This window comes from Corylus avellana, chromosome ca2 (assembly GCF_901000735.1).
Source record: "Corylus avellana chromosome ca2, CavTom2PMs-1.0".
NCBI lineage: Eukaryota > Viridiplantae > Streptophyta > Magnoliopsida > Fagales > Betulaceae > Corylus > Corylus avellana.
The window spans coordinates 9,392,567-9,419,575 of record NC_081542.1 but is presented as its reverse complement, the minus strand read 5'-3'; the positions used below and the strand labels follow the sequence as shown (position 1 = coordinate 9,419,575).

Below are 27,009 nucleotides of genomic sequence, written 5' to 3'. Positions count from 1 at the left end.
TGCTCGAGAGAAGTTTTACAAAAAATCAGAGTATCATCAGCAAATAAAGAGTGAGAAACCACCAACTCCGAGAAGACCCTATCTCCCACCAAGAATCCATTGAAAAGGCCTTGGTCAACTGTTGCATTCACCATCTTACTCAAAGCCTCCATAACAAGCACGAAAAGTAACGGAGAGAGAGGATCCCCTTGCCGAATTCCTCTCGAACCGTTAAATAAGCCTTCCGGAGAACCATTCACAAGAATGGAGAATCTTACCGACGTAATACACCACTCTATCCAAGCCCTCCACCTCTCGCCAAAACCACACCGATGCAGTAAATACAAAACAAAGTCCCAATTTACATGGTCATAAGCCTTTTTCAGGTCCAATTTACAAAGAACACCTGGCACCCCTGATTTCATGCGACTATCCACACATTCATTTGCAATGAGCACAGAATCTAGGATTTGATGACCCCCGATGAAAGCATTTTGAGAGTAGGATATGATCTTACCCAAAACAGTTTTCATCCTATTGGCAAGAACCTTAGAAACAATTTTGTACACCCCTCCCACCAAGCTAATGGGCCGAAAATCCTTCATCTCCACCGCATCCACCTTTTTTGGAATCAAGGAAATAAAAGTTGCATTCAAGCTCTTCACCAATTGACGTCTACGATGGAACTCAGCAAAAACCGCCATAACATCATGTTTAACTACACCCCAACAAGCTTGAAAAAAAGCCATGGAGAAGCCATCCGAACCCGGTGCCTTATCACCCTCCATACCTTTTACCACCTCCCAAACCTCCTTTTCCTCAAAATCTCTTTCTAACCACGTATTATCCTCCTCATCAATGGACCAAAAAGGCTGGTTATCCATTCCAAGTCTCCAAGTGCTTTGCTTCGAGTATAAGCTTTGATAATACTGCACAATATGATCTTTTACCTCAGCTGGATCATCGGATAAGATGCCATTAATACGAAGCACTTCCACACGATTGTACCTACAATGAGAATTAGCCACCTTGTGAAAGAAACGAGTATTTCGGTCCCCCGGTCCCATATTAAGAAGAGAAGTTGCCCACATAGAATGGATGGTTTATAGAAAGGCAATCATGGATGTTAAGTCCCACATTGCTTATTTACTAGGTGAAAAGCAGCTTTATAAATGATTAGGGTGCTAGATAATCTCCAATCGGTTGGTAGAATCTTCTCGTGTCTACGAGGTGGGTGAATCTTCAGAGAGGGGTTTTGGGTGAGAAGCCGGTGGACTTTAGCCCCCAGCCTAGGCCTTCGCTGGACTTGCCTTGGAGTTTGTCTTCTTCCTTTGAGGTGGGAGTTTCTTCGAGTGGAGGTGATTTTGTAAGGGCTGTTATCTCTCCTGTGGCAGCGTTGTGTCTTCAAGCCGCGAGGATCTCTTTTGAGGGGAACACGATGGGATTTTTGGACCTCATGGGTCAAGTGGATAAGGGTTAGCGTCATGAGGTCCCAAATTCCACTCCTACACTTAAAGGGAGAAGGGAGTTGAAGAACTTAGAGTGCTCCATCAACTTTGATGCTAGGAGTCGTGGCTCTAGCTGGGGCAAAAGCAAGAAGGCTCTTGTTGCTATGTAATCTTGTTTAGGGTTTGTGGGCTGGTTTCTGTTGGGTTGTTTGGTGTTTGGGGTTTTTTGCTTTTCTTTATTTTTTGTTTTTTTTTTTGTTTTTTGCATCCTTTTTGTATACTTCCTGTATGCTTAGGAGCACCTACACTTTCTATAAAATTTCTTTGATTACCTATCAAAAAACAAAAGAAAAGAAATTGTGCCATCAATCAACAAAGAGTCGATGGAGTTCCCTCACTTGTTTGTCACATAGCCTACCGCAATTTATTGCTTAAGAGTAAATGCATACTTGATGTAGTAATAACAAACGGCCTTTGTAGCCAAATGGTATCTCCCACACTCAAAATGGAAGCGTTCAAGGTTCAAACTAAGGTAGGAGGGTTTCAGGATGAGGAAAGAATAGAAGGCTAGCTCAAGTCTTTTGCCCAATGATGTTGATAATCATAAGATAAAAATAAATAAAAAATTAATGAAAGAAATTTCTCTACATAGGCCTGATTTAAATATGTTAAGGAATATTCAAGTTGAAAATCCTAGAGACCAATTCAGAATTGTTAAAATAAATAGAATGACCCAATCAACACAGTCTACATGCAGCAAATTAGAAATGTAAAACAATATATTACAGTGGAGTTTAAAGGAAACTCCAAAAACTCATTCTCCTATGAAAAGAGAAATCAGAAACTTGATTGTGACATTAATTTGCACATTGGTAGGAGTTCCAATGTTCTTGGGAACCACTGCCAAAAATAGGGTTTAATACATTTTTGAGCCATCCAAACTACAAAGTTATCATTTCATGGTTTAAACCAGCAACTAGGGCAGTCAAACCCACTCATTACTGATGTGCTACAAGATTACCTGTCATAAGATTCAGCTCTTGTAAATGCTTGGATCACCCAATTATAAGTCTGAGTATCAGGCTTCATATAATCTGTTATGAAAAAGTAATTGCAAGTATTTAGCACAGTAGAAAAAAAAAAAAAAAGATAATTAAGTGAAAAAAAAAGCCTTGAACAATTGAAAACAAAGGCTTGAGAGTTCATTCAACTATAAGAAACCTATAATCTGAAGTTTAATAAGGAAGCAATCATGGAGTATATTTCAAGCATTTGAATCAATTAAGGTTAATGTTACTGAGGTCAATAAGGGATTAAATAGTATTCTGTGAAACTGTTCCAATTACTGATAGGTAAACTTTCAAGGTCGTTAACAATGTCCAAGAGCAGGAAGATAGATAGAAATTGATACCATGAAGCACCGAAGGAAAGAAAAACAAATAGAAAAAGAAGCAAACGTCAACCAAAAGAGAGCTTATGCAAACCAAAAGAGGGGGGAGGGGGTAAGAAGAGTGGAAGTTAAGTGGCATCTTCAGTTAACAAGTATCAACTATTTGCCAAACAGTTTGAATTGAGGGGTTCCTCATGACAATTTTTTTTTTCTCACATATCCCTAGAGTATGTAACAGTTACCCAACAATTGAGACAACAGTAGGATTGATACGAGATAACACTGAAACCCTCAAAACACCCCTCACTAGGTCAACGCATAGGAGCAACCTCCTTGTAAAAGGATGAGGTACTGGGAGGGAATATTTTAATTGTCACCCAATGCCCAATCAGTGACATTGTTGCCTTAATATAGTCATTGTCTCCCTTTTCACTTTTTTCCAATTCAATTGTATTGTTGAGGAATTTGCTCCTGTGTCTGTACCCCTCTTCCCTTCCATCAAAATTTTTGTTCCATATTGTCATGAGGTTTGCATGAAAAATATTAAAGAGAAAGAGAAGGCTAGTGCAACTTACGTAGCCTACCTCACACATCTTATTATAAGTTTTGAGAAATATGACAATAACTAAAATACCCCCAAACCCTAATACACTCTTCTAACACTCCCCCTCAAGCTGGAGCAAATATATCAAATAAATTCAGTTTGGAACAAATAAACTCTAACCGGTCACAACATAAGATTTTGTAAACACTCCCCCTCAAGCTGGAGCAAATATATCAAATAAATTTAGTTTGGAACAAATAAACTCTAACCGGTCACAACATAAGATTTTGTAAACATATGTGACGATCAACCTTAATATGCTTGGTCATTTCATGAAAAATTGAGTTAGATGCAATATGTAAAGTAGCATGGTTATCACAAAATAAAGGGATAGGAGTACAACTAAAAAAATTACTAATTTAGATATATAGTGAAATAACCAAAGTGCATCTTTGCTGCATCATGTACCCTAAAGTGGTTACAATGTCACAAGGCCCAAAATCTTATAAAAAAAAAGCTAGCAACTAGGCATTCCATTATTGACAGTACACACTGCACTAAAGACTGAAAAAGGCTTAAACTGCTCCAGCATTCATGAAAAAAAAAAAATTGCTCTGCAAGTAGTTGTGAATGCAAAATCACTTAGAAGGAATATCTTAACATACAAGCATGAAGAAAGGAAAAGAGAATGTGAACCTTCTCCATATTCCATATTCTCAAATGTTGCAAAAGCAATTTCAGGTATGCCACATGAAGCCTAAATAATAGAAACAGAAGTAATCAGTCTCGTGCAGGATTTGTAATTGAAAACAACTAGGGAAAATTTAAACAATCTCTAATAATTTACAACAGAATTAGAATATCAGCTGATACTTCTACTGCTATTCTAACCACCATATCTATGTAATTTCACAAACATGAGCTTTTGAAAAAACGAAATCATAAATAAGAGTAATGCTACACTGATTCCCACTTCTCCACACCCATAGGTGGCTTTAAAACCACCATTGGATATGAGATGGATCTTTATTAGATTTTAATCCAATGGTTTTTTTAAAAGCCACCTATGGGTATGAGAAATGAGTGTAGAAAAGTAGGAGTAAGTGTAACATTACTCCGTAAATAAACCAAGAATTAATGGTTGGAGATGGTGTTTGGATGTTTTGGCTGAAGATGTAGGAAGCAATGTCAAAGGAGTCACGACATGATGCCTGTCCAATGCATATTTCTATCAGCTACATTTCAGCCTGTATGCAATGCAAAAAAAGGAAAGAATAGTTTAAAATTATGGACATGTTAGGCAAGCTTACAAAACATATCCCCAACATAGGCCTTATATTCCAAGACAAATGATGATAAAACCAGTTGTCTTTGCAAAGATATTTCAAAGAACAAAACAACAACTATTGTCATATTGTTTCAACGAAGATGTTGAGATGGAATTCCAGGATACTTATGATGCCTACATCATAATAAAGTATTCAAGAAAAATATGTTAGTTGCCCTCGTATTTAAGATTAAAGAAAAAATAAACTAGAATGGACACAAGCCATGATATAATGTGTTGGGGAGAGAAACGCCAAGAGAAGTCAAACAAGAGTAAGTTAATATACATATTAGGACATCACTTCTAACCCAAAAGCCTAAGCTAATGGGCTTGGGTCCACTTATGTATATTAAGTATTATTGTTCTTTATATTTCTTTAATGAATAGATGCTATATGTGCAAAAGGGTGAGGAGACGGTGGATCATCTTCTCCTTCATTGCGAGGTTGCCTATGCCCTATGGTGTACTTTTTTTGGTCGGTTTGGGTTGTCTTGGGTGATGTCGAGACGGGTTTCGGATCCACTAGCCTATTGGTGGTCCTCGGGGAGGAGGGGGAGTGCTGCGATTTGAAAAATGGTGCCCACCTGCTTTTTTCGGTGTTTATGGAAAGAAAAGAATAGTAGGTGTTTTGAGGATTTAGAGGGGACCTTGGAAGACATATTAGCCTCTTGTTTTCATACTTTGTATCTCTAGACTGTGGCGCATGTCTTTCCAATGTCGATTACTAATGATGATTTTCTTTTTCGCTTTTCCTCTTCTCGTTAGGTGATTCCGTTGTATACTCCCAGTGTACTTTAGGGCACCTATACGCTTTTAATAAAACTTTTTATTACTTATCAAAAAAATATATTTTTTTAATGTGAGACACAAACCTCACAAGTGTATGCACAACATAATGCAAGCAAAGCTTGTACTCAACTACTTCTGATTGTTATGATTTTCAATTAGTATCACCAAAATTATTCGATTTTTCGAGTTACTATATTCCCAACAGGTTAGGCATGGTTGGGTGGATAAAATTTGTTGGATTCCTTCGAAGAGAAAGAATTTTGAGGTGAAGTCATACTATCAGGTAAGGGTTAATTTGGCACCAACGGATGGTCCTTGGAAGAATATTTGGAAGAGTAAAGCTCCTCCGAGAGTGGCTTTTTTTGTGTGGACGGCTGTTCTGGGGAAAATATTAACATTGGACAATTTACGTAAGAAGAACATTATAGTGACGAAGTGATGTTGTATGTGCAAGCATAGTGGTGAATCAATTGATTATTTATTATTGCATTGTGAGGTTGCTATAGAGGTATGGAATATGGTTTTTCAGATGTTTGGTGTTACGTGGGTGATGCCGGGTAGGATGAAGGAAAGTTTGGGAAGTTTGAGAGGTCAAAGGGGTAATCGTACAGTTATGCACATTTGGAGAATGGCTCATCTGTGTGTAATGTGGTGCTTATAGAGGGAGGAATGCAAGGAGTTTTGAAGACCGTAAACTTGGACTCATAGAGTTGAAGAAAAGGGTGCTCAAAACACTGTTCTCATAGAGAGTAATGTGGCATTCGTCGCAAGCTTCAACGCTTGCGGAATTCTTAGACTTATGTGCTTTATTTTCAGCTTAAAAGCATTTGTATACGTGGGTTCTATTGTATACTTCCTATGTACATGGATTGCGCCCCTTTGCGCTTTTATATATATTGATATTACCTATCAAAAAAAAAAAAAGTATCACCAAAATTCTTTATATATATGACGAGGAACCCCTTCAAGGAAAGGGTCACTTCATGTACCCACCCCTGTCAGATAAACCTCAAACCCGTGCAAAATGCCCATTTCACACGGATCGGTAATACTTCAGCTTCACGGGTAGGCTGGCCCTAAGGAATTGTTTGCACCTAAGGGGATTCGAACCTTAGACTTGATGGAAATGCCACCAAGACCAAGGCCTTTACCACTTGAGACAACCCCTTGAGGTTTGTATCACCAAAACTATTTCATACTCATGATATTAAATTGCTTAAAGATTCAACAAAGCAATTTCACATCATATACTATTAAAATGCTTAAACATTTCATGAATCCCTTTTTTCGTATAAGTTTAAAAAGTTTGCGAAGCTTCTTTAGTTGGAATTTTGGTATATCATGTAACTATGTGAAAAATAACATCAATCCAAGAAAAACTCCTACATTAACGATTTACAAGTAGCTGTATCATCAAGTGCTTACCAATTAATATGCATGAGCAGGATGAAAAATTCATGCCTCATCCAAACCAAATTCAATACCAACAGATGAGAGGCTAATCCACAATAGCCATAAAGAATTTATAAAGAATCTCGTTACCAAGTTTATTTACAAGAAAAACCCGGTATGCAATAAGTTATATATATATAAAGGAATTAAAAAGAAAAAAGAAAAAAAAAAAAAAAAAATCAAACATGACCATGCAAAAAGAGGCAACGCATAAGCAACATTTTAGAAAGGGTCACCTGCACGCTAAGCAGACAATTGAAATGAAAAGTGGTTGCCATCCGCCCAGCAGCCTCCATTTCATAGGCGATTTCCAAGGCATTAGAATGATCTCCGACTTTACAATCTTCCTCAATCATAAGGTCATAAATTTCATCGGTAGCCCTCAGCCCACCTTTGGCGCCTTTCAAAAACACTTTGTTTGCATCTTCCAAATGATTGTTCCTAACAAGCTCCTCTGGTCACAAGAAGCACTTCACCAACTAAGATATTCACTCAAATTCAACTAAATACACATGAATAAAAAGCAGAACAAAATTGTATTTTGTACCAACAAAAACTAGCCAAGCCCGGCGAATATCATAGTTTAACTTCTCCATCGCTGCGAGGATTTCTAAACCTCTATTGGCATGACCTTTAGAGCCGAACAACCGAATCAACGCCAGAAATGTTTCGTGCAGTGGGCGAATACCTGCACTCAACTCCCTCCTCAGTGATTGCATCTGCAACCATGGAACAACAGAAATTCAGTTTGTGCTACAATGTTTCTTTCGATTTTGCTACATGATCTTGGTGGTGCCAGCTGTGAGATGTGTCCCAAATAGCAATCATGACATTATTAACAAAATCAACTAAGAAAACAAACAATCACAATTAAGCTTCTATAACTTGGTATAGTCTCAAATACTCGAAAGCAATTTCTTAAATACAAAACCATAATAGCAGTAGTAATAAGGAAAACAAACAATGGTGGCGTACGGCGCCTTGGAGGTCTGCATTGAGGGCGTGGGAGACAATTAAGCCGTGGAAGGAGCGGGGGCCAGGGGTGAGGCCAGCGGCAACCATATCGTAGATGACATGGGAGACACCGAGAGAGTCGCGCTTCCTGGCGCACTCCATAAGCTCCTCCATGAAGGTGAACCGAAGGCTCTTCTCGGCCGCAGATAGGGCGGGGGATAAGGACTCATCGCCCTTGAGCTGCTGCTTCTTCCTTCTGGTTTTGGTTCGCTTCGCTGGAGCCGAGACTGCGGAGGAGCGAACGACGACGACGGGTCGTGGGAGGGAAAGATGGAGAGGTTTGAAGGGGAGGGCGGCTTGGGTCAAGAAATGGGTGGACATTGATGAGGGGGTGGATAAGAGTGGAAGACAATGGGGTTTAAGAAAGGAGGTTTTTGGAGGAAGTTTCAGGTGTTAAAAGGGATAACAGCCGAACAGGTAATTATCAGGTGCATTTATGCATAGAGTTAGTTTAAATGAACTTTTAAAAAAATTTAGCAAATTATTTTTCAAAAGCAAATTTTAAATTTCAAGAACGTTAAATTCTTTTTAGCTCCTTACTATTTATGATAATTTTCACTTTCCATCCCAAATTATCACTTTGTTTGTAATTTTCATTAAATTATAATGGTCCGTTTGGAATTACGGTTTCAATAACTGTGATTTTAAAAATTGTGTTTTTAAAAATTACGTTTTTAAAATCTCTACTTTTTAAAATCGTAAAGGTGTTTGGTAAAACATGTTTAAAAATTTTTTTTTTTATCAAATATTTGTTATGCAAAATTATGATTTTGGTTTAAATTCACGTTTTTTCAAATAAGCACCTCCTACTCCTAGACTGCTTATAGAAATCGCAGATTTTTTTTCCTATTTTAAATTAAGTAATTTTTAAATTGCAATGCCCAACATCTTACATTTTGTGGTATCTTTTAAAAACGCAAATTATTCTTATGAAATCACAATCTCAAACGCACCCAAAATCATTGCAATTACCTTCTTAATTCGAAGAATCTGTATTAATATCAATCTATATTTTAACCATATATTAATTTAGGGAGCGTTTGTTTTGGTGTAAAACATTTTCTAATGAAAATTTGTTATTTTTTGTTGTTTGATTGCAAACCTGGAAATAATATGGAAAACATTTTCAAGTGTTTGGTTAGAGCATCAAAAATGCTCTAAAAACACCACTGGAAGTCACCACCACTACCACCGCCATTCACTCGAAACACAGCAGCAAAATCGCCACACAAACACCACATTTCAAAAGTTCACACTGACCCAATTAACTTCCTATAGTGAGAGAGAAGAGAGAGAGAATGAGAGAAAAGGGTATTAGGTGATGTCTTTCTTGGTCAGCATCGAGGCTAAACGAACCGTTGCACCACTCCATCTGCCCACCTCCTGCCAATGTGTCTGTAATATCCCAAAATTTTAATAAAAAAGATAATAAAATAAATAAATATGATTATTTGTCAAATTTTCACTTTATGTAAAAAAAAAAAAATTAAAAAAAAAAAAAAACTTCATGATTTAAATTAACATTAAAAGGAATCCAATAAGTGCTATAAACCAATTTTTTCCAAAATTAAAATTTGACATTTTCATCATTTCCACCCGTAAGGCAAACACTTGACATATTCCTAGAACGTTCGAGACTAACCATAGGCCGAATGTTCAACATTTCCTTAGAATGTTCAAGACTAACCCTAAGCCAAGTGTTCGACAATTCCTTGGAATGTTCAAGGTTAACCCTAAGCCAAGTGTTCGACAATTCCTTGGAATGTTCAAGGTTAACCCTAAGCTAACGTCTAACCCATACCCTGAACATTCAATTTTTATCTCAAGAGAGTCTTAACTTTTTAGCCACCTCAGTCAATCTAATCCATTCCTCATGCTTATAAATAGTAACCCACGGCTATTAGCTCATTCTTGCATTTCCAGCAACCCTAAAATTTGAGAGATAAATTATAGAGAAAGCGAGTGACATTGGTGTAATTCCATTCTTAATAAGGTAATCCTTGAAGCTAAAACCCGATTTTCATATAAGTAGCTTATTTTTATCTTGCATTTTATGAGTTTTTAGCATACCTTGTTAGGTCTATAATTTCTCACACATAAAGTAATTGGTTTTCTATTATGAACTTGTTCTTGTTTTCCATGTCTTATCACGTCATTATGGTTTAATATGTTTTTATTAGGCTAATAGAGACCTTGGTTAAGATTTGATGCATAATGGGTAAAAGTTTTTGAGTCCTTTATGTATTCCAGCATCCACCAAACATTCGACCCTTGTTGACCAAATGTTCGATAGTGACTAGAAATGGGTTATTAGGGTTATAAGGAGAAGTTAGTGTACCAACGGCAATATTAGGGTTTTCACATGCATGGATTAGAACTCTCGATGTATTGTACATAATATTATGGTATGTTTCACAGTAGCGAGGAATTCGAGATGTCCAAGTTTGTAGATGGGCAATTGAAGTAAGTAAATACTTATGAAATTGTTTTTAATACAACATGCAATATGTCAGAGGACTAAGCATGCTTTACTTGTCAAGTAATATATCATGAGCCTACTGATATTATAACATGTTAGATTATTTCAAATGGATAATTGTTTATATATGATTTTCTAAACAATTGAACAATATTTTAATTGTATGACATGGTAAACCGGTACGTATGGTATAACAATCATGGGCTTTCTATTGTATGGGCTTGACCCTATGATCATATATATGTTTATGTTTATGTTTAGCCTTGGATCCAATAGTTGTTTTATGAGGAGCACACTGTGTATAGATGGAGTCACAATTACAGCTTTGCTAGCAGTGTGGGCCTCAAGGTCAGACTCGGTTGAGGTATTTGTAGCAACAACATTATTCAACAAGTACTAAATAAATAAAAGCGTCCATTTTATTTGTAGCAACAACATTATTCGAATCTCATGATATTAATTAAGATTAAGGATCACATATTAGTTGTTCTTGTTGAGCTCCTGGAGGAGAGATTTGACCATTTCACTTGTCAATGGTTTCGCATGGCAGTCATTTAGACCAGCTTCCATAAAAGCTTTCTTTTCCGAGTCTGAAGAACGTGCTGTGACTCCCACGATCAAGCTTTTGAGGCCTAAAGCTCGTAGCTCCTTTGTTGCCTGTCATAATAATTAATGTAATAACTATTACAACGAATATACAAAGTTGCATATATATAGTGAAATAATATTGAAAAGTCTTTTTATTTATTTATTATTTATTTTTATTTTAAGCTATTGAACAAAATACTTGGTGAATTGCGAATTTTATCTTCCTTTCTTAAAGTCCACAAAAACAATAATAATAAATGAGTAATGCTATTTAGTAAATTGTTATATGACGGTCATACAACTTGATGATGTGGGATACAAATCAGCCATTAAATTAGCACTTGTAAAAGAAAAGAAAAGAAAAAATTAAAGGTTGATTTTCACCGACACGTCATATCAGTTGTATGATAGTCGTATAGTAGTCTATCAAAAAATATTATAATGAACAATAACAATGCACTATCATACAATCCTCATAGGTGTCATTTAATTTGGACTCTTACTATGGAGATTATGGACTTATGTAAGAAACTGCATCAATTTATGGTTGTGAATTAATTTTATTAATCTATATACATTGAAAAAAAAAAAACAAAAAACAAAAAACACCTTTATGCATGCACGACTTTGAATATTATTTTGTTCCAAATAGAATCTTATATGTTTCAAGTAAAATTAAGAGAAAACATTTTACAGTCAAGATTTTATTTTGTTGTGTTTAACGGTATATATGGTGCCACGTTATTTAAAATTTAAAGTGATGGGATAACATATACACCATGCAGCAACATAGACATCATCAAATCTGTTAAATATATAATATGAATTATGAAATAATTCCTCAATCTGTATTTCACTTAAAATGAAGAGGATGCATTCGGAGTGTCTACGCCAATTTCATATATTCTTATTAAGAATTTCAGTTTCTTCTTTGTAAAACATACCTCAAATCCATTCATAATGGGCATTTCCATATCCATAAGAACAAGGTCAAAGAAAGCCCCAGAGCGATAAAGATCAACTGCTTCCTTTCCATTTACAGCCACTTGAATTTCCACCGGAAATTTGCTTAGGAGCTTGCTGTGGATTTTTCTAATGATAGCGTCATCGTCCACAACAAGCACGGAAAACTTCCTTTCAGTAGCCAAATTGTTAGTTCCAGCAACCTTTCCTGTTTCAATGGCTTTCACACTCTTTAAACTAGATGCTCCCTTTTCGAACACCATTTTTCCTTGCTTCAGTATTTCTGTGGGCAATAAAAGTATCATTTTCATTTAGCAATATTGGTAAGTAGTCAAATTTATAATTCATAGAGGGGCATAATTATAATTTTAAGTTTGGGTTGAGCAAAACTATAAAATACTGCACTAGATTGGGACAATTCCTGATCAGTACACATGCATAAAGGAAATAAGTTACTCATTTTGGTGCTTAATTTCCTTTCTCTAGCTACTAAACACATGCATTCAAACACTAGCTCGTTCCCCATAGACTATAGAGGGAAAAAAAATTCATAACCTTCTATTAAGTTGTATTTTGCAATAATAATATTATGCACACACCATCATATCTTTGTATAGTATATATGTAAATAAAAGTTGTGTACAATGTAACTATAATTAACTCAACTTATAATCTTAACGTTTAATAAGTACCCATATGTGCATGATAGAATAAAATATGATGATGTCTTTAATATATACTAGAAGTATACACAATTATTTGAAAATTCAAATACTTTCATTACTTACTGATTAGAATGGGAGCCTCTAGAAGGATATTATGCTATGCTATGCTAGCTATGCAATGCTTATATCTACATGTAGCCTGGGTTGCTCTTATATAAGCAATGGAAGATAAAGCTTCTCTCACTCTGCATTTAAGAAAGCGAGCACTTAGCAGGGTGAGAAGAGAAGTTAGAAAGACATGAAAGATGTAATCTAGAAGGTTGGATTGTTTCCTTTATTTAGTAAATACTTTGAGATTTAAGAAAATCCAAAAAATCTTACTTATTTAAAGGTTTTGGCTGGGTTATTAAATCCATTATTTTCTTGGATACACAATAATGATCTCAATATGTCTTTATCTAAATACAATCTAACGTGTGGATTCGGCATACTTTTGAAGAATTAATTTTCTAAAAAGTGAACATATTTCCCTGTTTTGGTGGTATTTGAAAAAACTATGAGGGTTTTGTTTTCATACTTGAAATGGTTTGATCATTTCTATCATAAAAATGAGTAATACTATAAGTCTTTTTAAAGTCGTCCTAGAATCATCTCAAATGTGATGTAGCTTTTAAAATCACCAATAGATCAAAAGTTAATAAATCACATCTCAAATTCAATAGTGATTTTAAAAGCTATATCACATTTGAGATGACTCTAAAAAGACTTATAACATTACTCCATAAAAAGTATGTCCCTTGTTTTGCAGTAAATAAAAGTGTAAAAATAGTAGAAATGAAACAAGAGTTTAAGAGGGTCAACACAAGGTATCCAAATGGTTAGAGACAATTGGTAGAAGTCTCAGTTGAAGATCAGTTGACTAGAGTGCAACGATTGAGAAGGCAGTCAGTCTATTAACTATTAAAGACTCAGAGGTGCAAAGATCATAAATTAAAACGTACAAAGCACATCTAACTATAAGATAATATGCATGAGTAATTAATCAAAACACTTATTAAAAATTAAAAGTTTGGAAACGAAAAGTCTAAAGTTTAACAAAAATAATCTGGCTCTGAAAATAATAATTTTTCTTCTATTGTGCACAGTGCAATTATTAAAGAAAATAATGGGACTTTTGAAAAATCTTGTTAGAATGACCTATTCTAATCCCAACTATGCTACCATGCTATTCCAAACACCTACTGCACATCTTCCTAACTTGAAAGCATAAAAACAAAACTAATGAGTAAAAACTCAGTAAGTGATGTAGATGAGACAAGGATTGAGTTTGTAAAGAAAACTATTGCAAATTAATTAAAAATAATTAACTTGGAGAGTTACTAGCACCCTTCCCAAATTAATTAAATTGCAAATAACTGGGAAAACTACACTAAACACCTACCATAGTGAATAAAATAGCGGAATGCAGAAAAATATGATATGAGCTTCGATTAATACTTCAAAAAATATCTCTCAAATAAAATTACAATCCAACATCCATGAAAGGTACCAACAACTAACTATCATCTAATACATTACTAGAGTTCATAAGTACTAAAACACATTAAAACTGCATACTGTTCTCGCTCCACATCTCAAGCTCGCCGAAAGACTCTAAACTCTAACTCAATCTAGTACCTGCTAAACTATATGACAAATTAATGTTCCACATGTGAAAATTTAGCAACTGTGTAAGTAAACATTACATAGAAATAAACCAAGAAATAAGCCCTCATGAAAGACTCAAAATGACTTCTCCTAATACCATGCCATTTAGAAGGTTTTCCAAAATGTTTATAAAATGGTTTGAGCGTGAATGCCAAGTGGCATTTTAATAAAATGTAGAGTATGAATCATGATAACTTCACTTTGAGGCATTAAAACGTTTAAATATAAAACATAACATCTTAATTTGCTAATTCTATTTATATTATCACCATGATTATCATCTTATCACACCATATTCTCATTCTATAACATCATCATACCATATATTAACCCTCATACGATAGAGGTCTTACCATATATACCAGAACCCTATGCATGTGATATGTAACATATCGGCACATGAAGCATTGTATTATACCAGTATAAGTACCGTAACATATCGGCAGACCAAATACTGTAACTAACATACCGACACACAAAACACCGTAACATATCGATACACAAAGTACCGTAACATACTAGCCATGGCGTCATACATGTACATTAACCCTCGTACAATGGAGGTTAGCCTAACATACTATATTCCTAATTAGGCAATCCATAACATACCGATCCCCCTGCCACGAGGCATTGTAACATACCGACTATGTCATTGTACTGGAACCCTATTACAAGGTAACCGTCAGAGACTTGTGATCATTAAGCCATCGTAACGCCTACCAACACCCCATTACAATGTATTCATATTCTTATTGAAAAAATCGCCACAGAGTAATCCGTAAAGCATACCGATTTCCCCTCTGGGATAATCGTAACTCATACTGGAACCCTCGTTGGGTAATAGTAAATCTCATTTTCATACCGGCATCCTCATTGGATATCTGCAAATCTCATATTCATACCAGCACCTTTATCAGGTAACCATAAATCTTAGATTCATACTGGCACCCCCATTAGGTAACTGTACATCTCATAAGTATACCTTTCAACACATATATAACATTATGTCCCCTATCATCAGTACAACATGTTAGATAAATGAACATAATTTGGGTTTACAAATAACATCATGCAATTGAAATATAATTAGGGCTCATATCAAGTCAGAAAAAAAATTGTGTCATGCTTAAAGAAAGGTCTATAGTTTACATTTACAGAATCATGCGAAATTTTTTTTTATCTAGCTAGTTATCTTACCTCGAATGGTTAGATCTAATCCACGATATACTGAAAGACATCACTCACAAAGCTGCAAATTCAAACCCAAATATCAGCCAAACCCTAATCATAGACCCTAAACATACTTGGAAACCTAAAGCACACTTTGAAAACCTTAATTTAGGCTTTTAAGGCAGTTGGGATCAATTTGGAAAGTTTTGGGATCAATCCGGACAATTTGGGATTAGTTTGGACAGTTTGGGATCAATCATGAGGGGCTGGGATCGATCCTAAGGGACTAGGATTGATCTTGGCTGGGCTGCGATCGATCCTATATAGACTAGGATTGATCCTTCCTGTTGGGATCGATCCTACCCTGGCTAGGATCTATCCTGCTTGGTAGTAAGCAATCCTGCCAGTGTAGGATCGATTCTGGTGCCTTCCAGCACTAAGTTTGAGCCTTCAAGACCCTCCAAACACGCATCCTAATATCCCGAAACGTCGTTAGGGTTTTGAAAAAACACGACAACGTTCAAAACAATTTTAGGATCTCAAGGTTATACTCTTGATATGAGATTATCAAAAGTTTACCTTGATTACCTTAAACCAATCATAAAATAATTAACTTATGTGTTTGTGCTGGTTTAAAAAGTCGTTTGAATAAGTTAATACATAAATACGTAACCTAAAACAACAACCTATATTTTAAAAACACAAAACAATTGTAAACATAAAATATGAACCGTACTTTGTTTAAAATCATTGTTTAAGACACGTATTTTCGTTAAAACAATTTATCTTATTATAAAACGATAATCCCAATAATTAAACGGTGTGGTTACTTCGGAAAAAATACAGGAACTTAAGAATCATAGGTTTATAGAAGAAATATGGAAGAAACATTGAGGTTAAAGGTATTAACTTGAGAAAACTACAGAAAAAGATCATGTAAGTTGATAAGTTTAATGGACCAGAAACTTTGAGCAAGTAAAAAGTAGGTTAAACAAACTCCAAACGTTTCAAACGAAATGTCAAAACGGCTATGTCAAAGTCCTTTATCTTCAAGTCAACCAGAGTTCATTTGGGGTGTTAAAATAGGCTTGGAGTATACTGTACCTAGTATGAGGGTTGGCGTGATACATTTTGAGGCCTAAGGCAACAAGTTTAAGTGATGCATTTCTTTACATTTAAATATTAATTAAATAAAACTTATATTAATATTATATTCTTATTTAAAAATCTTTTTTTTTTTTTTATGAAATTAAAAGAAATTGAAAGTTTGATACCCTTAATTGAGAGTTTTTGAACTTTGGATGATATTTTCAAAACGTGTGGAAGTTCATGAGAATTTTGTAAAGTTTCTCTTAATAATAATAAACAAAATGATGTCGTTTTGGTATTTAATAAGAAAACGATGTTTTTTTTTTTTTTTTTCATTTAAGTCTCCTTAACTCACTTGCTCAGTTCTCAGTTCTCACTCACGCTCGAGCCACTCAGATTTTGTGCCTCAAGTCTTAGACTCTCATCTTAACCTCAATCTTTGATTCACTCTGCATCGACGACTTGCCCTCTACTTGATATGGAATTGAAGGCGTCTACCTGCTCTCTAATAACTCTCCTTGCACATTTTAATTTCAACGAAATAGAGGCTATTGAGGTATGGCAATCTTCCCTAGCTTTTTGTAACAGCATCTCATCATCAACATATTATTCTTTCTTATCTTACATACGTGTATATAAGTTAGTTTAGTTTGTTATATCAGCTAGTCAGTTATGTAAATTGAAACTGTTATGTTAGTTACGTTGTTAGCCTATACTCTGTTAGTTGAGTTGTAAAACAGAGTATATAAACTCATGTATTGCTTTGTATTTTGGCAAGTTAATGAAAACAGTTTTGAGTTCATTCTTCAATCTCTTTCTTTCTTTACAATTTGATATGGTATCAGAGCTTTTCACTTCGTGAAAGTTCAGTTCATCAATGTCGATCCCAATTTCCTCGATTCCTGTAGCCATTCCCCTTTCTTCTTCTTCTTCTCATTCATTAACTTTCTCTCTCAATGACAATACCTCCAGTCATTACTATCTGCATAATGGTGATAATCTAGGGCTATTATTGGTTCCTCAACCATTAACTGGTGAGAATTATAACACTTGGAGCCGATCCATGACCATGGCTCGCTCTATGAATAACAAGTTGTAGTTCATTGATGGAACTCTTCCTCACTCATCCACTCTGAATTAATCTGAATTCAGAGCCTGGAAGAGGTGCAATGACACAATATCTTCATGGATTGTTAACACATTATCAAAGGACATTGCTACCAGTATAATCTACATCAACAATTGCCAGGATATGTGGTTGAGTTTGAAGGAAAGATTCTCACAGAAAAATGGACCATAAGCCTTCCAGCTTCAGAAAGCTATCTCTAGCTTATCGCAGGATAGCATGTTTGTAAGCTTTTACTTTACTCGTCTCAAATCTCTTTGTGATGAATTTAGCAACTATAAGTCCATTTCTCCATGTACTTGTGTTCCTGCGTGTTCTTATGGTAGCTTGAAATCGTCCACACATTTTTTGATCAACAGTACGTTTTTCAATTTTTAATGGGGCTCAATAAGTCTTTTGCACACATTAGAGGTCAAATCCTCTTGATGGATCCACTCCCTCCAATCAACAAAGTGTTTTCACTAGTTGTTCAAAAAGAAAGTCAAAGACAAATCTTCATAGGATCTATGAATTCAAACCCTGCAGCCTTGATAACCAAATCTGTCCCCACACAGCAAAATAGGTTTCCTAGGTAGATGACTCGAAAGGATAAACCAGTCTGTACTCATTGTGGTATTTTTGGACATACGATTGATAAATGCTACAAACTGCATGGCTTTCCTCCTGGATTCAAATTCACAAAGAGGCCTTCTTTTTCCCCAAGTTCAAGTGTGAACTATGCTGCTCAGAATCATGGAGAAAATTTTCCTGTAACTCCACAAGTTCATCAGCTGCCAATTACTGTAGAACAGTGTCAAAGACTTCTAGAATTCTAGCAGACTAATCCTCATCAAGCTTCCGCCAACCAAATAGGTTCTTTACCTGCTACTCAAGACCACCTTTTCTCTAAGGTGTCAGGTAATGCCCTTGCCCTCAATGTTAAGCATTTTGTTTTTCATTCAAACCTCAACTTGCCTAAACTCAAACCAAATCCGACAGATACTTCTTGGATGATTGATATAGGAGCTACTGATCACATGGTTAATTATGTTTCTTCGTTTACAACAATTACATCCATTGTATCCACATCTGTCAAACTACCTAATGGTGACTTAGTTTCTGTCACACACATAGGCACGGTTAGAATTTCATAACATTTCATTTTAACCAATGTCTAATTTGTACCATCTTTTTCATGCAATCTCATTTCTGCAACAAAGCTTATCAAACACCTTGGTTGCTGCCTCATTTTTATTAACTCTTATTGTTTCATACATAATCTGATCACTTGGTTGCTTTCTGCAAACCATGGTGTTAATTTTGCTATTCTCAAAAATCATTCAACAAACCTATGGCATTTTAGGCTAGGTCATTTGTCTAATTCTAGAATAAACATGTTGCACAATTTAGTTCCTTTCATTTCTGTTGATTCAAATAAAGTTTGTACTGTTTGCCCTTTGGCAAAACAGAAAAAGCTTCATTTTCCTATTAGTAATAAAACTTCAAAGGCTCCTTTTGATCTCATTCATGTTGATATTTGGGGTGAATTAACATATGTGAGTTAAAGGGCTTAAATGTGCAACATTCGGCGCTCATCAGTTTCTATAGTGGAAATGACACTAAAAGGTATCTCTTTGGGCCAAATGTCACCTTTTAGAAAGTTATGCTAGAACAATGTGTGTCACCTTTAGAATGTGACACTTGCACTGTTCAACCATCACTACTCTTTTATAAAAAATAAAAATTACCAAAAAAATATAAAAAAATATAAATAAAACAAATTATAGGGGTGGTTGCCAACCTGCCCCTCGTGGGGGGGAGGGGTGGCCTTCTGGGCCACCCCTAGGGGATATCTAGGGTGGCCTAAAAGGCGACCCCCACCTTAGGGGTTGCCGGTGTTAGAGTATATCATGGAGTTCAAGAATAATAGTCAAAGTATAAGACTATTACTGACTTACAGTTGTGTCACACTTGAAGACTATCATTATAGTTACTGGTAAATAGTTAAAGATTATCATCAAGCTAACCTAGCTAGAGTGGAAGTCTATTTGTATTCAACATGATTCTCTTATAAATAGGAGCATGTTATATTGTAAATATTACTCAGAGAAATAAGAGCTTAATAAAGTCTTAGGGCTTGATCTTGCAGATGTAGGTCATAGACTGAACCACATAAATCTTTGTGTCATTATCTTATTATTTCTGCTTTATTATTTATGCATTATGAATTCTTTTATGGTAACAGAGCAAATAGGCTAACGCCAATTGTTAGATCCTGGATTGCAATATTGTTAAAAAAGAAAAAGAAAAAAGAAGAAGAATCGATCAATGTTCAGCCCAAACCGCTATTCCTCGCCTCCCTCCATACTTCTCCATCATGCCACACAACAACATCAATGACAGGCCCCTTTGTCATCAAAGCTCTGTAATTAGTTAGGGGTTCAAAGTTAGCAAGTTTCCCACAATGTGGGTGATCCTCAAGACTCTGTGTGTTAAGAGCAACCCTCCATACTAGCCAGATATCCATGAAGTGTAGCGGCGCCTCCACCACCGATCTTGGTCCACGATGCCCACAAGCCATCGCACCATCCCACTGCCAGCTGAGCATCGTGATGACCACTGAACCACAGCATCGCCCCTGCTGGTCATCGTCCATCAGCCTATCGATCAGCCACAGAACGCACATCCTCAATGGCAGAGAGCTCCGCTAGTTCAACTATAAGCCACCGCGCCCCTGCTCCCTTTAGCTATAGATTGCTGCACAACAACCTCCCTATGCCACCGATCTCACAACTCCCATTCGCCAACTGTCATACCCTCCTAGTCGTCCACGGCCCCTCTCCTGCCAAGTCTAAACAATGCACAGCCGCACGTCCGATCCACGACAATCAGCCGGTGTCCTTACTCCAGTCATCGCAAGCAGCGTTTCTCTCCACCTCCGGCTTCAATCGGTGTCCTATTACTCCTGTATGTGGTGGGAGCCGCGTGTGTGGTAAAAAGGAATACGAAATTGAAGAAGAGGAAGTCTGTTTGGTTACAGGTATGTTACCTTTATTTGAGTGCAAAAACATTCCTATTATAGTTTAGGAATGTGATATCCTGGTTTAGGTATTAGACCTAGATTTGTTTGGTTACAAGATTAAGTTGATTCTTATCCTAGTTTTTCTGTAATCTGGGACTTGGCTATTCCTTGTAATGGATGAAAAAAAAAAAAAATTAAAAAGAAACTAAAGATGCCTACAAAAGAGGCCAAAGTTGCTCACAAAAAGAGGCCCAAGATGCCCATTTTCTTTATCTTTTAGCCCATAGTTGGCTTTCCCTTTCTTTTCCCCTAACCCATACTTGGCTCTCCCTTCTCAAAAGAGGCCATAGTTGCCCATTTCTTTTCCCCTAGCCCATAGTTGGCTCTCCCTTCTCAAAAAGGGCCATAGTTGCCTTTTTTTTTTTCATTTTTTTTTTTTTTTTCTATTAGCCCATAGTTGCCTTTTTTTTTTTCATTTTTTTTTTTTTTTTCTATTAGCCCATAGTTGGCGCTCCCTTCTTTAAAAGAGGCCATAGTTGCGCATCTCCTTACTCCCTTATCCTATTGTTGGCTCTTTCTTCTCTAAAAGAGGCCAAAAGTTGCCGAAGTTTAAGTTTCACAAGTTTACACCTTGAGTTTGAGGGGGAATGTTAGAGTATATCATGAAGTTCAAGAATAATAGTCACAGTATAAGACTATTATTGACTTACAGTTGAAGAATATCACTAAGTCACACTTGAAGACTATCACTGTAGTTAATGGTGAATAGTTAAAGATTATGACCAAGCTAACCTAGCTAGAGTAGAAGTCTATTTGTATTCAACATGATTCTCCTATAAATAGGAGCAAGTTATATTGTAAATATTACTCAGATAATAAGAGCTTAATGGAGCCTTAGGGCTTGATCTTGTGGATGTAGGTTATAAATCGAACCACGTAAATCTCTGTGTAACTATCTTATTATTTCCACATTATGAATTCTTTCAGTCGGGGTGGTGCAAGCCACCTTTGGGGGCCCACCCAAATCTGCCCTGGGGTGGCCCGAGAGGCCACCCCCACCTTAGGGGTGGCTCGCAAGCCACCCTTGTGGCCTGTGGTGGGGTGGAATTTTGGACAGGGCTGGCAATTTAACTCGTGACCCGTTAACCCGACACGTAATTTTAGGGCTATGGTTTAGGTTAAACGGGTTCGGGTTATGACCCTTTTAATAAACATGTCGGGTCGTGTCAACTCGCTGGTTGACCTGAATCTCTGTGTAACTATCTTATTATTTTCACATTATGAATTCTTTCAGCCGGGGTGGCACATGCCACCTTTGGGGGGCCACCCAAATCTGCCCTAGGGTGGCCCGAAAGGCCACCCCCACCTTAGGGGTGGCTCGCAAGCCACCCTTGTGGCCTATGGTGGGGTGGAATTTTGGGCAGGGTTGGCAATTTAAACCATGACCCGTGAACCCGACACGTAATTTTTGGACTATGGTTTAGGTTAAATGGGTTCGTGTCATAAACGGGTGTTTATGACCCTTTAATTAAACATCTCGGGTCGTGTCAACCCACTGGTTGACCTGTTTATCTTTTGAATTTTTTAACTTAAATTTTTATCCTAGCTTTTCTCCATTTCTTTTCTCCCTCAGCTGCTCTCTCTCAAACCTCTCTCTCTCTCTCTCTCTCCTCGGCCATATCTCACTTGGTTGGCAGCGTGAAGTGTGCTCAATCCATTCCGTCATTCGCTCTCTCTCAAACTGCCGCAGGTCTCCCTCTCAAACTCCCTCTCTCTCAATCTCCGATCTCCCTCTCTTTCTCGGTCATCTCTCACTTGGTTAGGCTATAAAAATTAAAATGACTTCACTGTTGTGTCGGGTTGTGCCGGGTCAGAATGTGTTGCCATCGAAGTTAATTGTAGTGTGTGGGTGTGAGAGAGAGAAATTGTAGTGTTTTTTAATATGTAGTGTTCAGCTTATAAACCTCAATTTTGAGCTGCAGATTTTCAGAATTTAGTTAGTATTGTTTGAACCATAAAAAGTCGCCAAATAGTGACTTTTTTTTTTTAATTAAATGTGATTTTTTTTGTAGTGTAAGTATCGGATGTGTCACTGCCGCCCCCCTCCCCTCCTTTGTGGTGCACCACTATTACATTTAATTGTCTTGTAGGAATCCTGGATCGAGGACTACGCGTGGATGGTCACGGATTGATTTTATGAATCAACAATAACAATATATGAGAGAGAGAGTTATTGAAGAAGAATTTGGTCATTATTTCCTAGTCAGACAATACAATGAAGTTTCAAATTTCAAATATCAAGCCTGATAATGCAGGACAGTGAAAAGAAATAAACATTGGCAAGCAATTATTTCCCAGAAAAAGACTCTTCACCCCTCTGAGGTGATTATGGAGTCCGACTATCCAAGGCCATGAGAGAGCTGAGGTTCATGGGGTTCATGTAGTGAGTAGAGCCGGACATGATCTGCTCTACAATTATTTTGTTCGCCTTTTCAGATGGATGGAATGGATCCCAAAACGCATACTCATCTCGGTTGGGGCACAAGTTGGAGAGTCCTGTGCACAGTCCAATCCCATTGTAAGGCCCTTGCCCACAACAAGCTATCTTTGCTGTTGTAAATCCTGCCAAACTCACAACATGCCAATGTTAATTGTTTTTGTTTTTTTTTTTCAATTGCTATACAACTTAGCCTTTAGATTAGCACTTGAAAAAAAAAAGAATTGATTTTTACTATTACGTCATTCTAATTATATGACAGTTGTATAACAGTCTGCAAAATAACATTAATGCTCTTTTCCATTAGAATAAAAAATTATGTGTCGTTAAGACTAAGTTGTGCTTGGTCAAGCAAATTTGCATTTGGATGAGGTGTCAAAACTTAAATAAGGACACTACATAAATAAATAAGAGTAATACTTTGTACAAGATGTGAAATATGACATTTATTAGACTTGTGTATAACTGTCATACAATTAAATGAGGTGGCAATAAATCAAGTATTAATCAAGGTTTGATTTTTCTTGTCATGTCATCAAGTTGTATGACAGTTGCACATGAATCTGCTAAATAGAATTACTCTCAATATTATATTATGGTGTAATTCTAAATACTCATATACCATTCCACTATCATACTACTGAGCTAATGTAGCAGCATTCATTGACCCTTTGAATATATCAGTCTTTCTTGAAAAACAAATAAAAATTCAAATATGTGCTCTTAAAAATATTGCAAATAAAGAGGTAGGTAGAAAAGGAAGCAATTAGCATACCAAATGCTTGAGGGTTATTAATGAAATCCCTGTGCATGCGTTGTGTATTGGCAGCTATGAAGACATCTTTGCCAACTTTGTTATTTATTTCTCTTAACATTTGAAGGAGTTGTGGGTTGAACAAGGCAGCAGCTCTTTGCAGCTCGGCTGAGCATCCGCCATTTGTGTTTCGCATCGCCAATTCCGCCGGGACACAACCCATGGGTCCGGTTCCTGTCACAAGAACCCTTCGACCTCCAAGTTTATATAGCTTCTGCAATGTCATCAGAAATAGGCTTATGAACTTCATATTTACAATAGCTACGTACCAATATTCCTTTTTCTTCTCATTTTTATTATTTTCTGGATAATTTATAGATAAGAGAGTACTAATGCAAATTTTAAATAATAATAATAATAATAATTAATTTTGAGATGAGTTTTTTTTTTTTTTAATCCTTAATTAATATATTAACCAAAAATAAACTTAATTTTAACTACAAAACTCCGATTTTGTTCAAAAAAAGGAAATAAAGCTCTAACCTAGAAAGTTAAAAAAATAAAATGGAAAACTCTTCCAATGATGTTTAAGATGTCCTGCATCAATTTAAATGATCACGTTAAAGAAAAATAGAAAGAGAAATGCTACATGCACTTTCAAATGTACATTTTTTTACGTGACATTAAAAATCACTCTTGAATTTAATAGTAATTTTTACTATCAAATCAACAAGTCTACATTTGAGAGTGTGCACATGAGAGTACATGTAACATTTTAAAAAAAGGAAACAAAACCACACGATTGTTGGCCTGAGATGCTAAAACATATACTTGAAGATCTTATGCCTATTTCCCTTTTATTGATAACCTCCTTTGACTTGTGGGAACAAGAATAGTTAATCTTGAAATGGAGATGAATCATTATATATATATATATAGAGAGAGGATTATATTTTTACACTAGATACATTGTCACATGATCACTTAAAATTTTTAAATAACGTGACAATATGTTTACGGTTAGGCGTTAAATACAACAAAATAAAATTAAGATATATTAAAATATTACCAATAAAATTTTGCGATACTCTGAGATGAGATACTTGACATAATCGGGCAGGGAGTATTGGCGAGATCTTGCCGAATAGGGAACCAAGTAATAGTTGTTAACAAAGTCATTGCCACCAACAGTGATGAGAATGAGCGCTTGGCTCACAAGCCTCTTTGTTCCGGCGCTTCCAATCAGAGCACGCACTCGTCGCTGGTATTCTTGGAAGTATTCAAATTGTCTGTACATTCTTATTATGTTTAGCTGCCAAAATCAGCATTATTAATTGTTAGCCATTGCTTAATTTATTATTTTCAAACTGCTAATTTCTGGCTTTCAAAATGAAAAGGGCTGCTTAGGGAGGCATATATATATATATATATATATATATATATATATAGTAGAACTAGTATTTTGTCATGAAATTAACATAATGTACTTTTGGAGTTTTATGCTACGGTTCCACGTTAGAAAAAAAATAATAATAATGTAATTACATTATTTTTTTTCTTCTATTCACTATCTTTTCACTTATATAATCATACTCTTAACATTTAAAAAGTGTTAATTTAGTATATTCATCTTTCGATTTTTCTTTTTAATTTATGTTAAATTCTGTCAAAATTTATAAAATACCCATTTTAAAAAAAAAAAATCATTTTTTCAAAGATTCAGGCATGAGTATTTTTGCAAATTTTGTTAAATCTGGACCAACTCCTAAATCCTTGCAATTTCTTTTTCTCTTTTTTTTTTTTAATAAAAAAAAGGGGTATTTTGAAAATTTTGAAAGGATTTAATGAAAAATCCTAATGGTGGGTTGAAAGTGAAAAAAAAAAAAATTGAAAGATGGATACACTAAATTGACATTTTTTAAAGTTTGAGGGTATGATTGTAAAGTGAAGAAAGATCAGGAGTGGCAAGTAAAGTTTTCAAAAAAAAAAAAAAAAAAACATTTGCAGAAAATATTTAGTATGGCAAACTAACAAGGATAAATTGGAATGAGGCTTGCATAAGGATAACCGTCGGTCCACATTATTAAAATATAAATTAAATGACTAAATTCATTACTTTCTATTAACTTAAGCTTTTAAGATAAGTAATTATTTAAAATGGTATGAACAAAGGTCATGAGTTTAAATTTTGTTTATATTATTCAGCATTAAGCCCAAGAAGCAGTATTAGAATATAATTTTAATAACTTAAACTTTTAAGATAAGTAGTGATCAAACACCATAATTTTTTCCGTCTCTCTGCATTTATATTCCCGATGCCAAATAAGGTATGCAGAAAGTACGGCAATCACTTACAAACTGAATTCCAGTGTCATTGAGTATTCCAATGCCAGCCGAAGCAAAGTTTGCCCCAACAAGCAGCCTTTGTCCAGTGAGCTCAGGGCTCAAGTATGGCAATGCCGATTCAGAGCCCATCCGTTGACCTAACAATGCAACCAACAACTCATCATCACTAATAACTCATATCTACCCATTCTTCATTATTGTATTCACAAGCATGCAGCCAAAAAGTAGACCGTCTTTATCGAGTTTAAAAAATACTTTTAGTAAATAAAAAAAATAAACCCGTTTAATATATAAAAGAGTTAAAAAATATTAAAACTATAGAAAAATAGCAATTTTAAACATGGTGTAAATAATAAAATTGATTAGAAAAAAAGAGAGGATCGGAGTTAATGCAGATTGAGACGCAACTGATAAGGTCGGGGATGTTAAGGCCATTGGAGAAGCGGCCTGTTGGCCTGTGAGTTGGATAATCAATGCCATAAGGGGGTGAGTCGGCCCGGGCAGTTGTTGCCAGGTAGTTGTTGTTGCCACTGTCCACAAGTGAATCCCCGAAGACGAAGAAAGCCCTCGCATCTGCTGCCTGCATAAGGCTTCCTATTGCAATTACAAGACCCAAAAAAGTAATCCAAGAACTCAAAGTTGATGAGGTTTCCATTGTTGTTGTGTGAAGAAATCTCTGGT

General features: G+C 35.8%; 3 protein-coding genes across 4 annotated transcripts in view; all 3 read right to left on the bottom strand.

The window, feature by feature from the left end:
- LOC132171229 (uncharacterized) overlaps positions 1-8,325 on the bottom strand; it is a 32,428-nt gene extending 24,103 nt beyond the window's left edge. Inside the window, exons 1-5 of one of the 2 annotated variants that reach the window (XM_059582494.1) lie at positions 7,905-8,325; positions 7,477-7,648; positions 7,166-7,383; positions 4,058-4,118; positions 2,449-2,521 (exon numbers count right to left, since the gene is read on the bottom strand). In XM_059582494.1, coding sequence (XP_059438477.1) covers positions 2,449-2,521; positions 4,058-4,118; positions 7,166-7,383; positions 7,477-7,648; positions 7,905-8,264 — 884 coding nt within the window. In that variant the 5' untranslated portion in view covers positions 8,265-8,325. Of the gene's footprint in view, positions 1-2,448; positions 2,522-4,057; positions 4,119-7,165; positions 7,384-7,476; positions 7,649-7,891 lie in introns of both variants that reach the window. The other variant, XM_059582495.1, reaches the window with a different exon arrangement.
- A 2,429-nt stretch (positions 8,326-10,754) lies between these two features.
- LOC132168422 (two-component response regulator 24-like) lies at positions 10,755-12,841 on the bottom strand. The gene is made up of 3 exons (XM_059579405.1): positions 12,762-12,841; positions 11,955-12,256; positions 10,755-11,079 (listed from the first exon to the last, which is right to left on the bottom strand). Exons 2-3 carry the CDS (start codon positions 12,234-12,236, stop codon positions 10,903-10,905), a joined length of 459 nt encoding a protein of 152 aa, XP_059435388.1. The 5' UTR covers positions 12,237-12,256; positions 12,762-12,841; the 3' UTR covers positions 10,755-10,902.
- A 10,169-nt stretch (positions 12,842-23,010) lies between these two features.
- LOC132171565 (GDSL esterase/lipase At5g33370-like) lies at positions 23,011-27,009 on the bottom strand. Its single transcript, XM_059582922.1, has 5 exons — positions 26,737-27,009; positions 26,338-26,465; positions 25,052-25,294; positions 24,004-24,256; positions 23,011-23,353 (listed from the first exon to the last, which is right to left on the bottom strand). Exons 1-5 carry the CDS (start codon positions 26,981-26,983, stop codon positions 23,118-23,120), a joined length of 1,107 nt encoding a protein of 368 aa, XP_059438905.1. The 5' UTR covers positions 26,984-27,009; the 3' UTR covers positions 23,011-23,117.

What these genes read in the sequence shown, in the direction of transcription:
- LOC132168422 (XM_059579405.1), bottom strand. Translation starts at nt 12,236, where the DNA reads ATGGTGTTCGAAAAGGGAGCATCTAGTTTAAAGAGTGTGAAAGCCATT. An exon ending in CCATTATGAATGGATTTGAG is followed by an intron (nt 11,080 to 11,954) that starts GTATGTTTTACA and finishes TTATTATGACAG; the next exon opens with GCAACAAAGGAGCTACGAGC.
- LOC132171565 (XM_059582922.1), bottom strand. Translation starts at nt 26,983, where the DNA reads ATGGAAACCTCATCAACTTTGAGTTCTTGGATTACTTTTTTGGGTCTT. An exon ending in ATGACACTGGAATTCAGTTT is followed by an intron (nt 25,295 to 26,337) that starts GTAAGTGATTGC and finishes TGATTTTGGCAG; the next exon opens with CTAAACATAATAAGAATGTA. An exon ending in AGTATCGCAAAATTTTATTG is followed by an intron (nt 24,257 to 25,051) that starts GTAATATTTTAA and finishes ATGACATTGCAG; the next exon opens with AAGCTATATAAACTTGGAGG.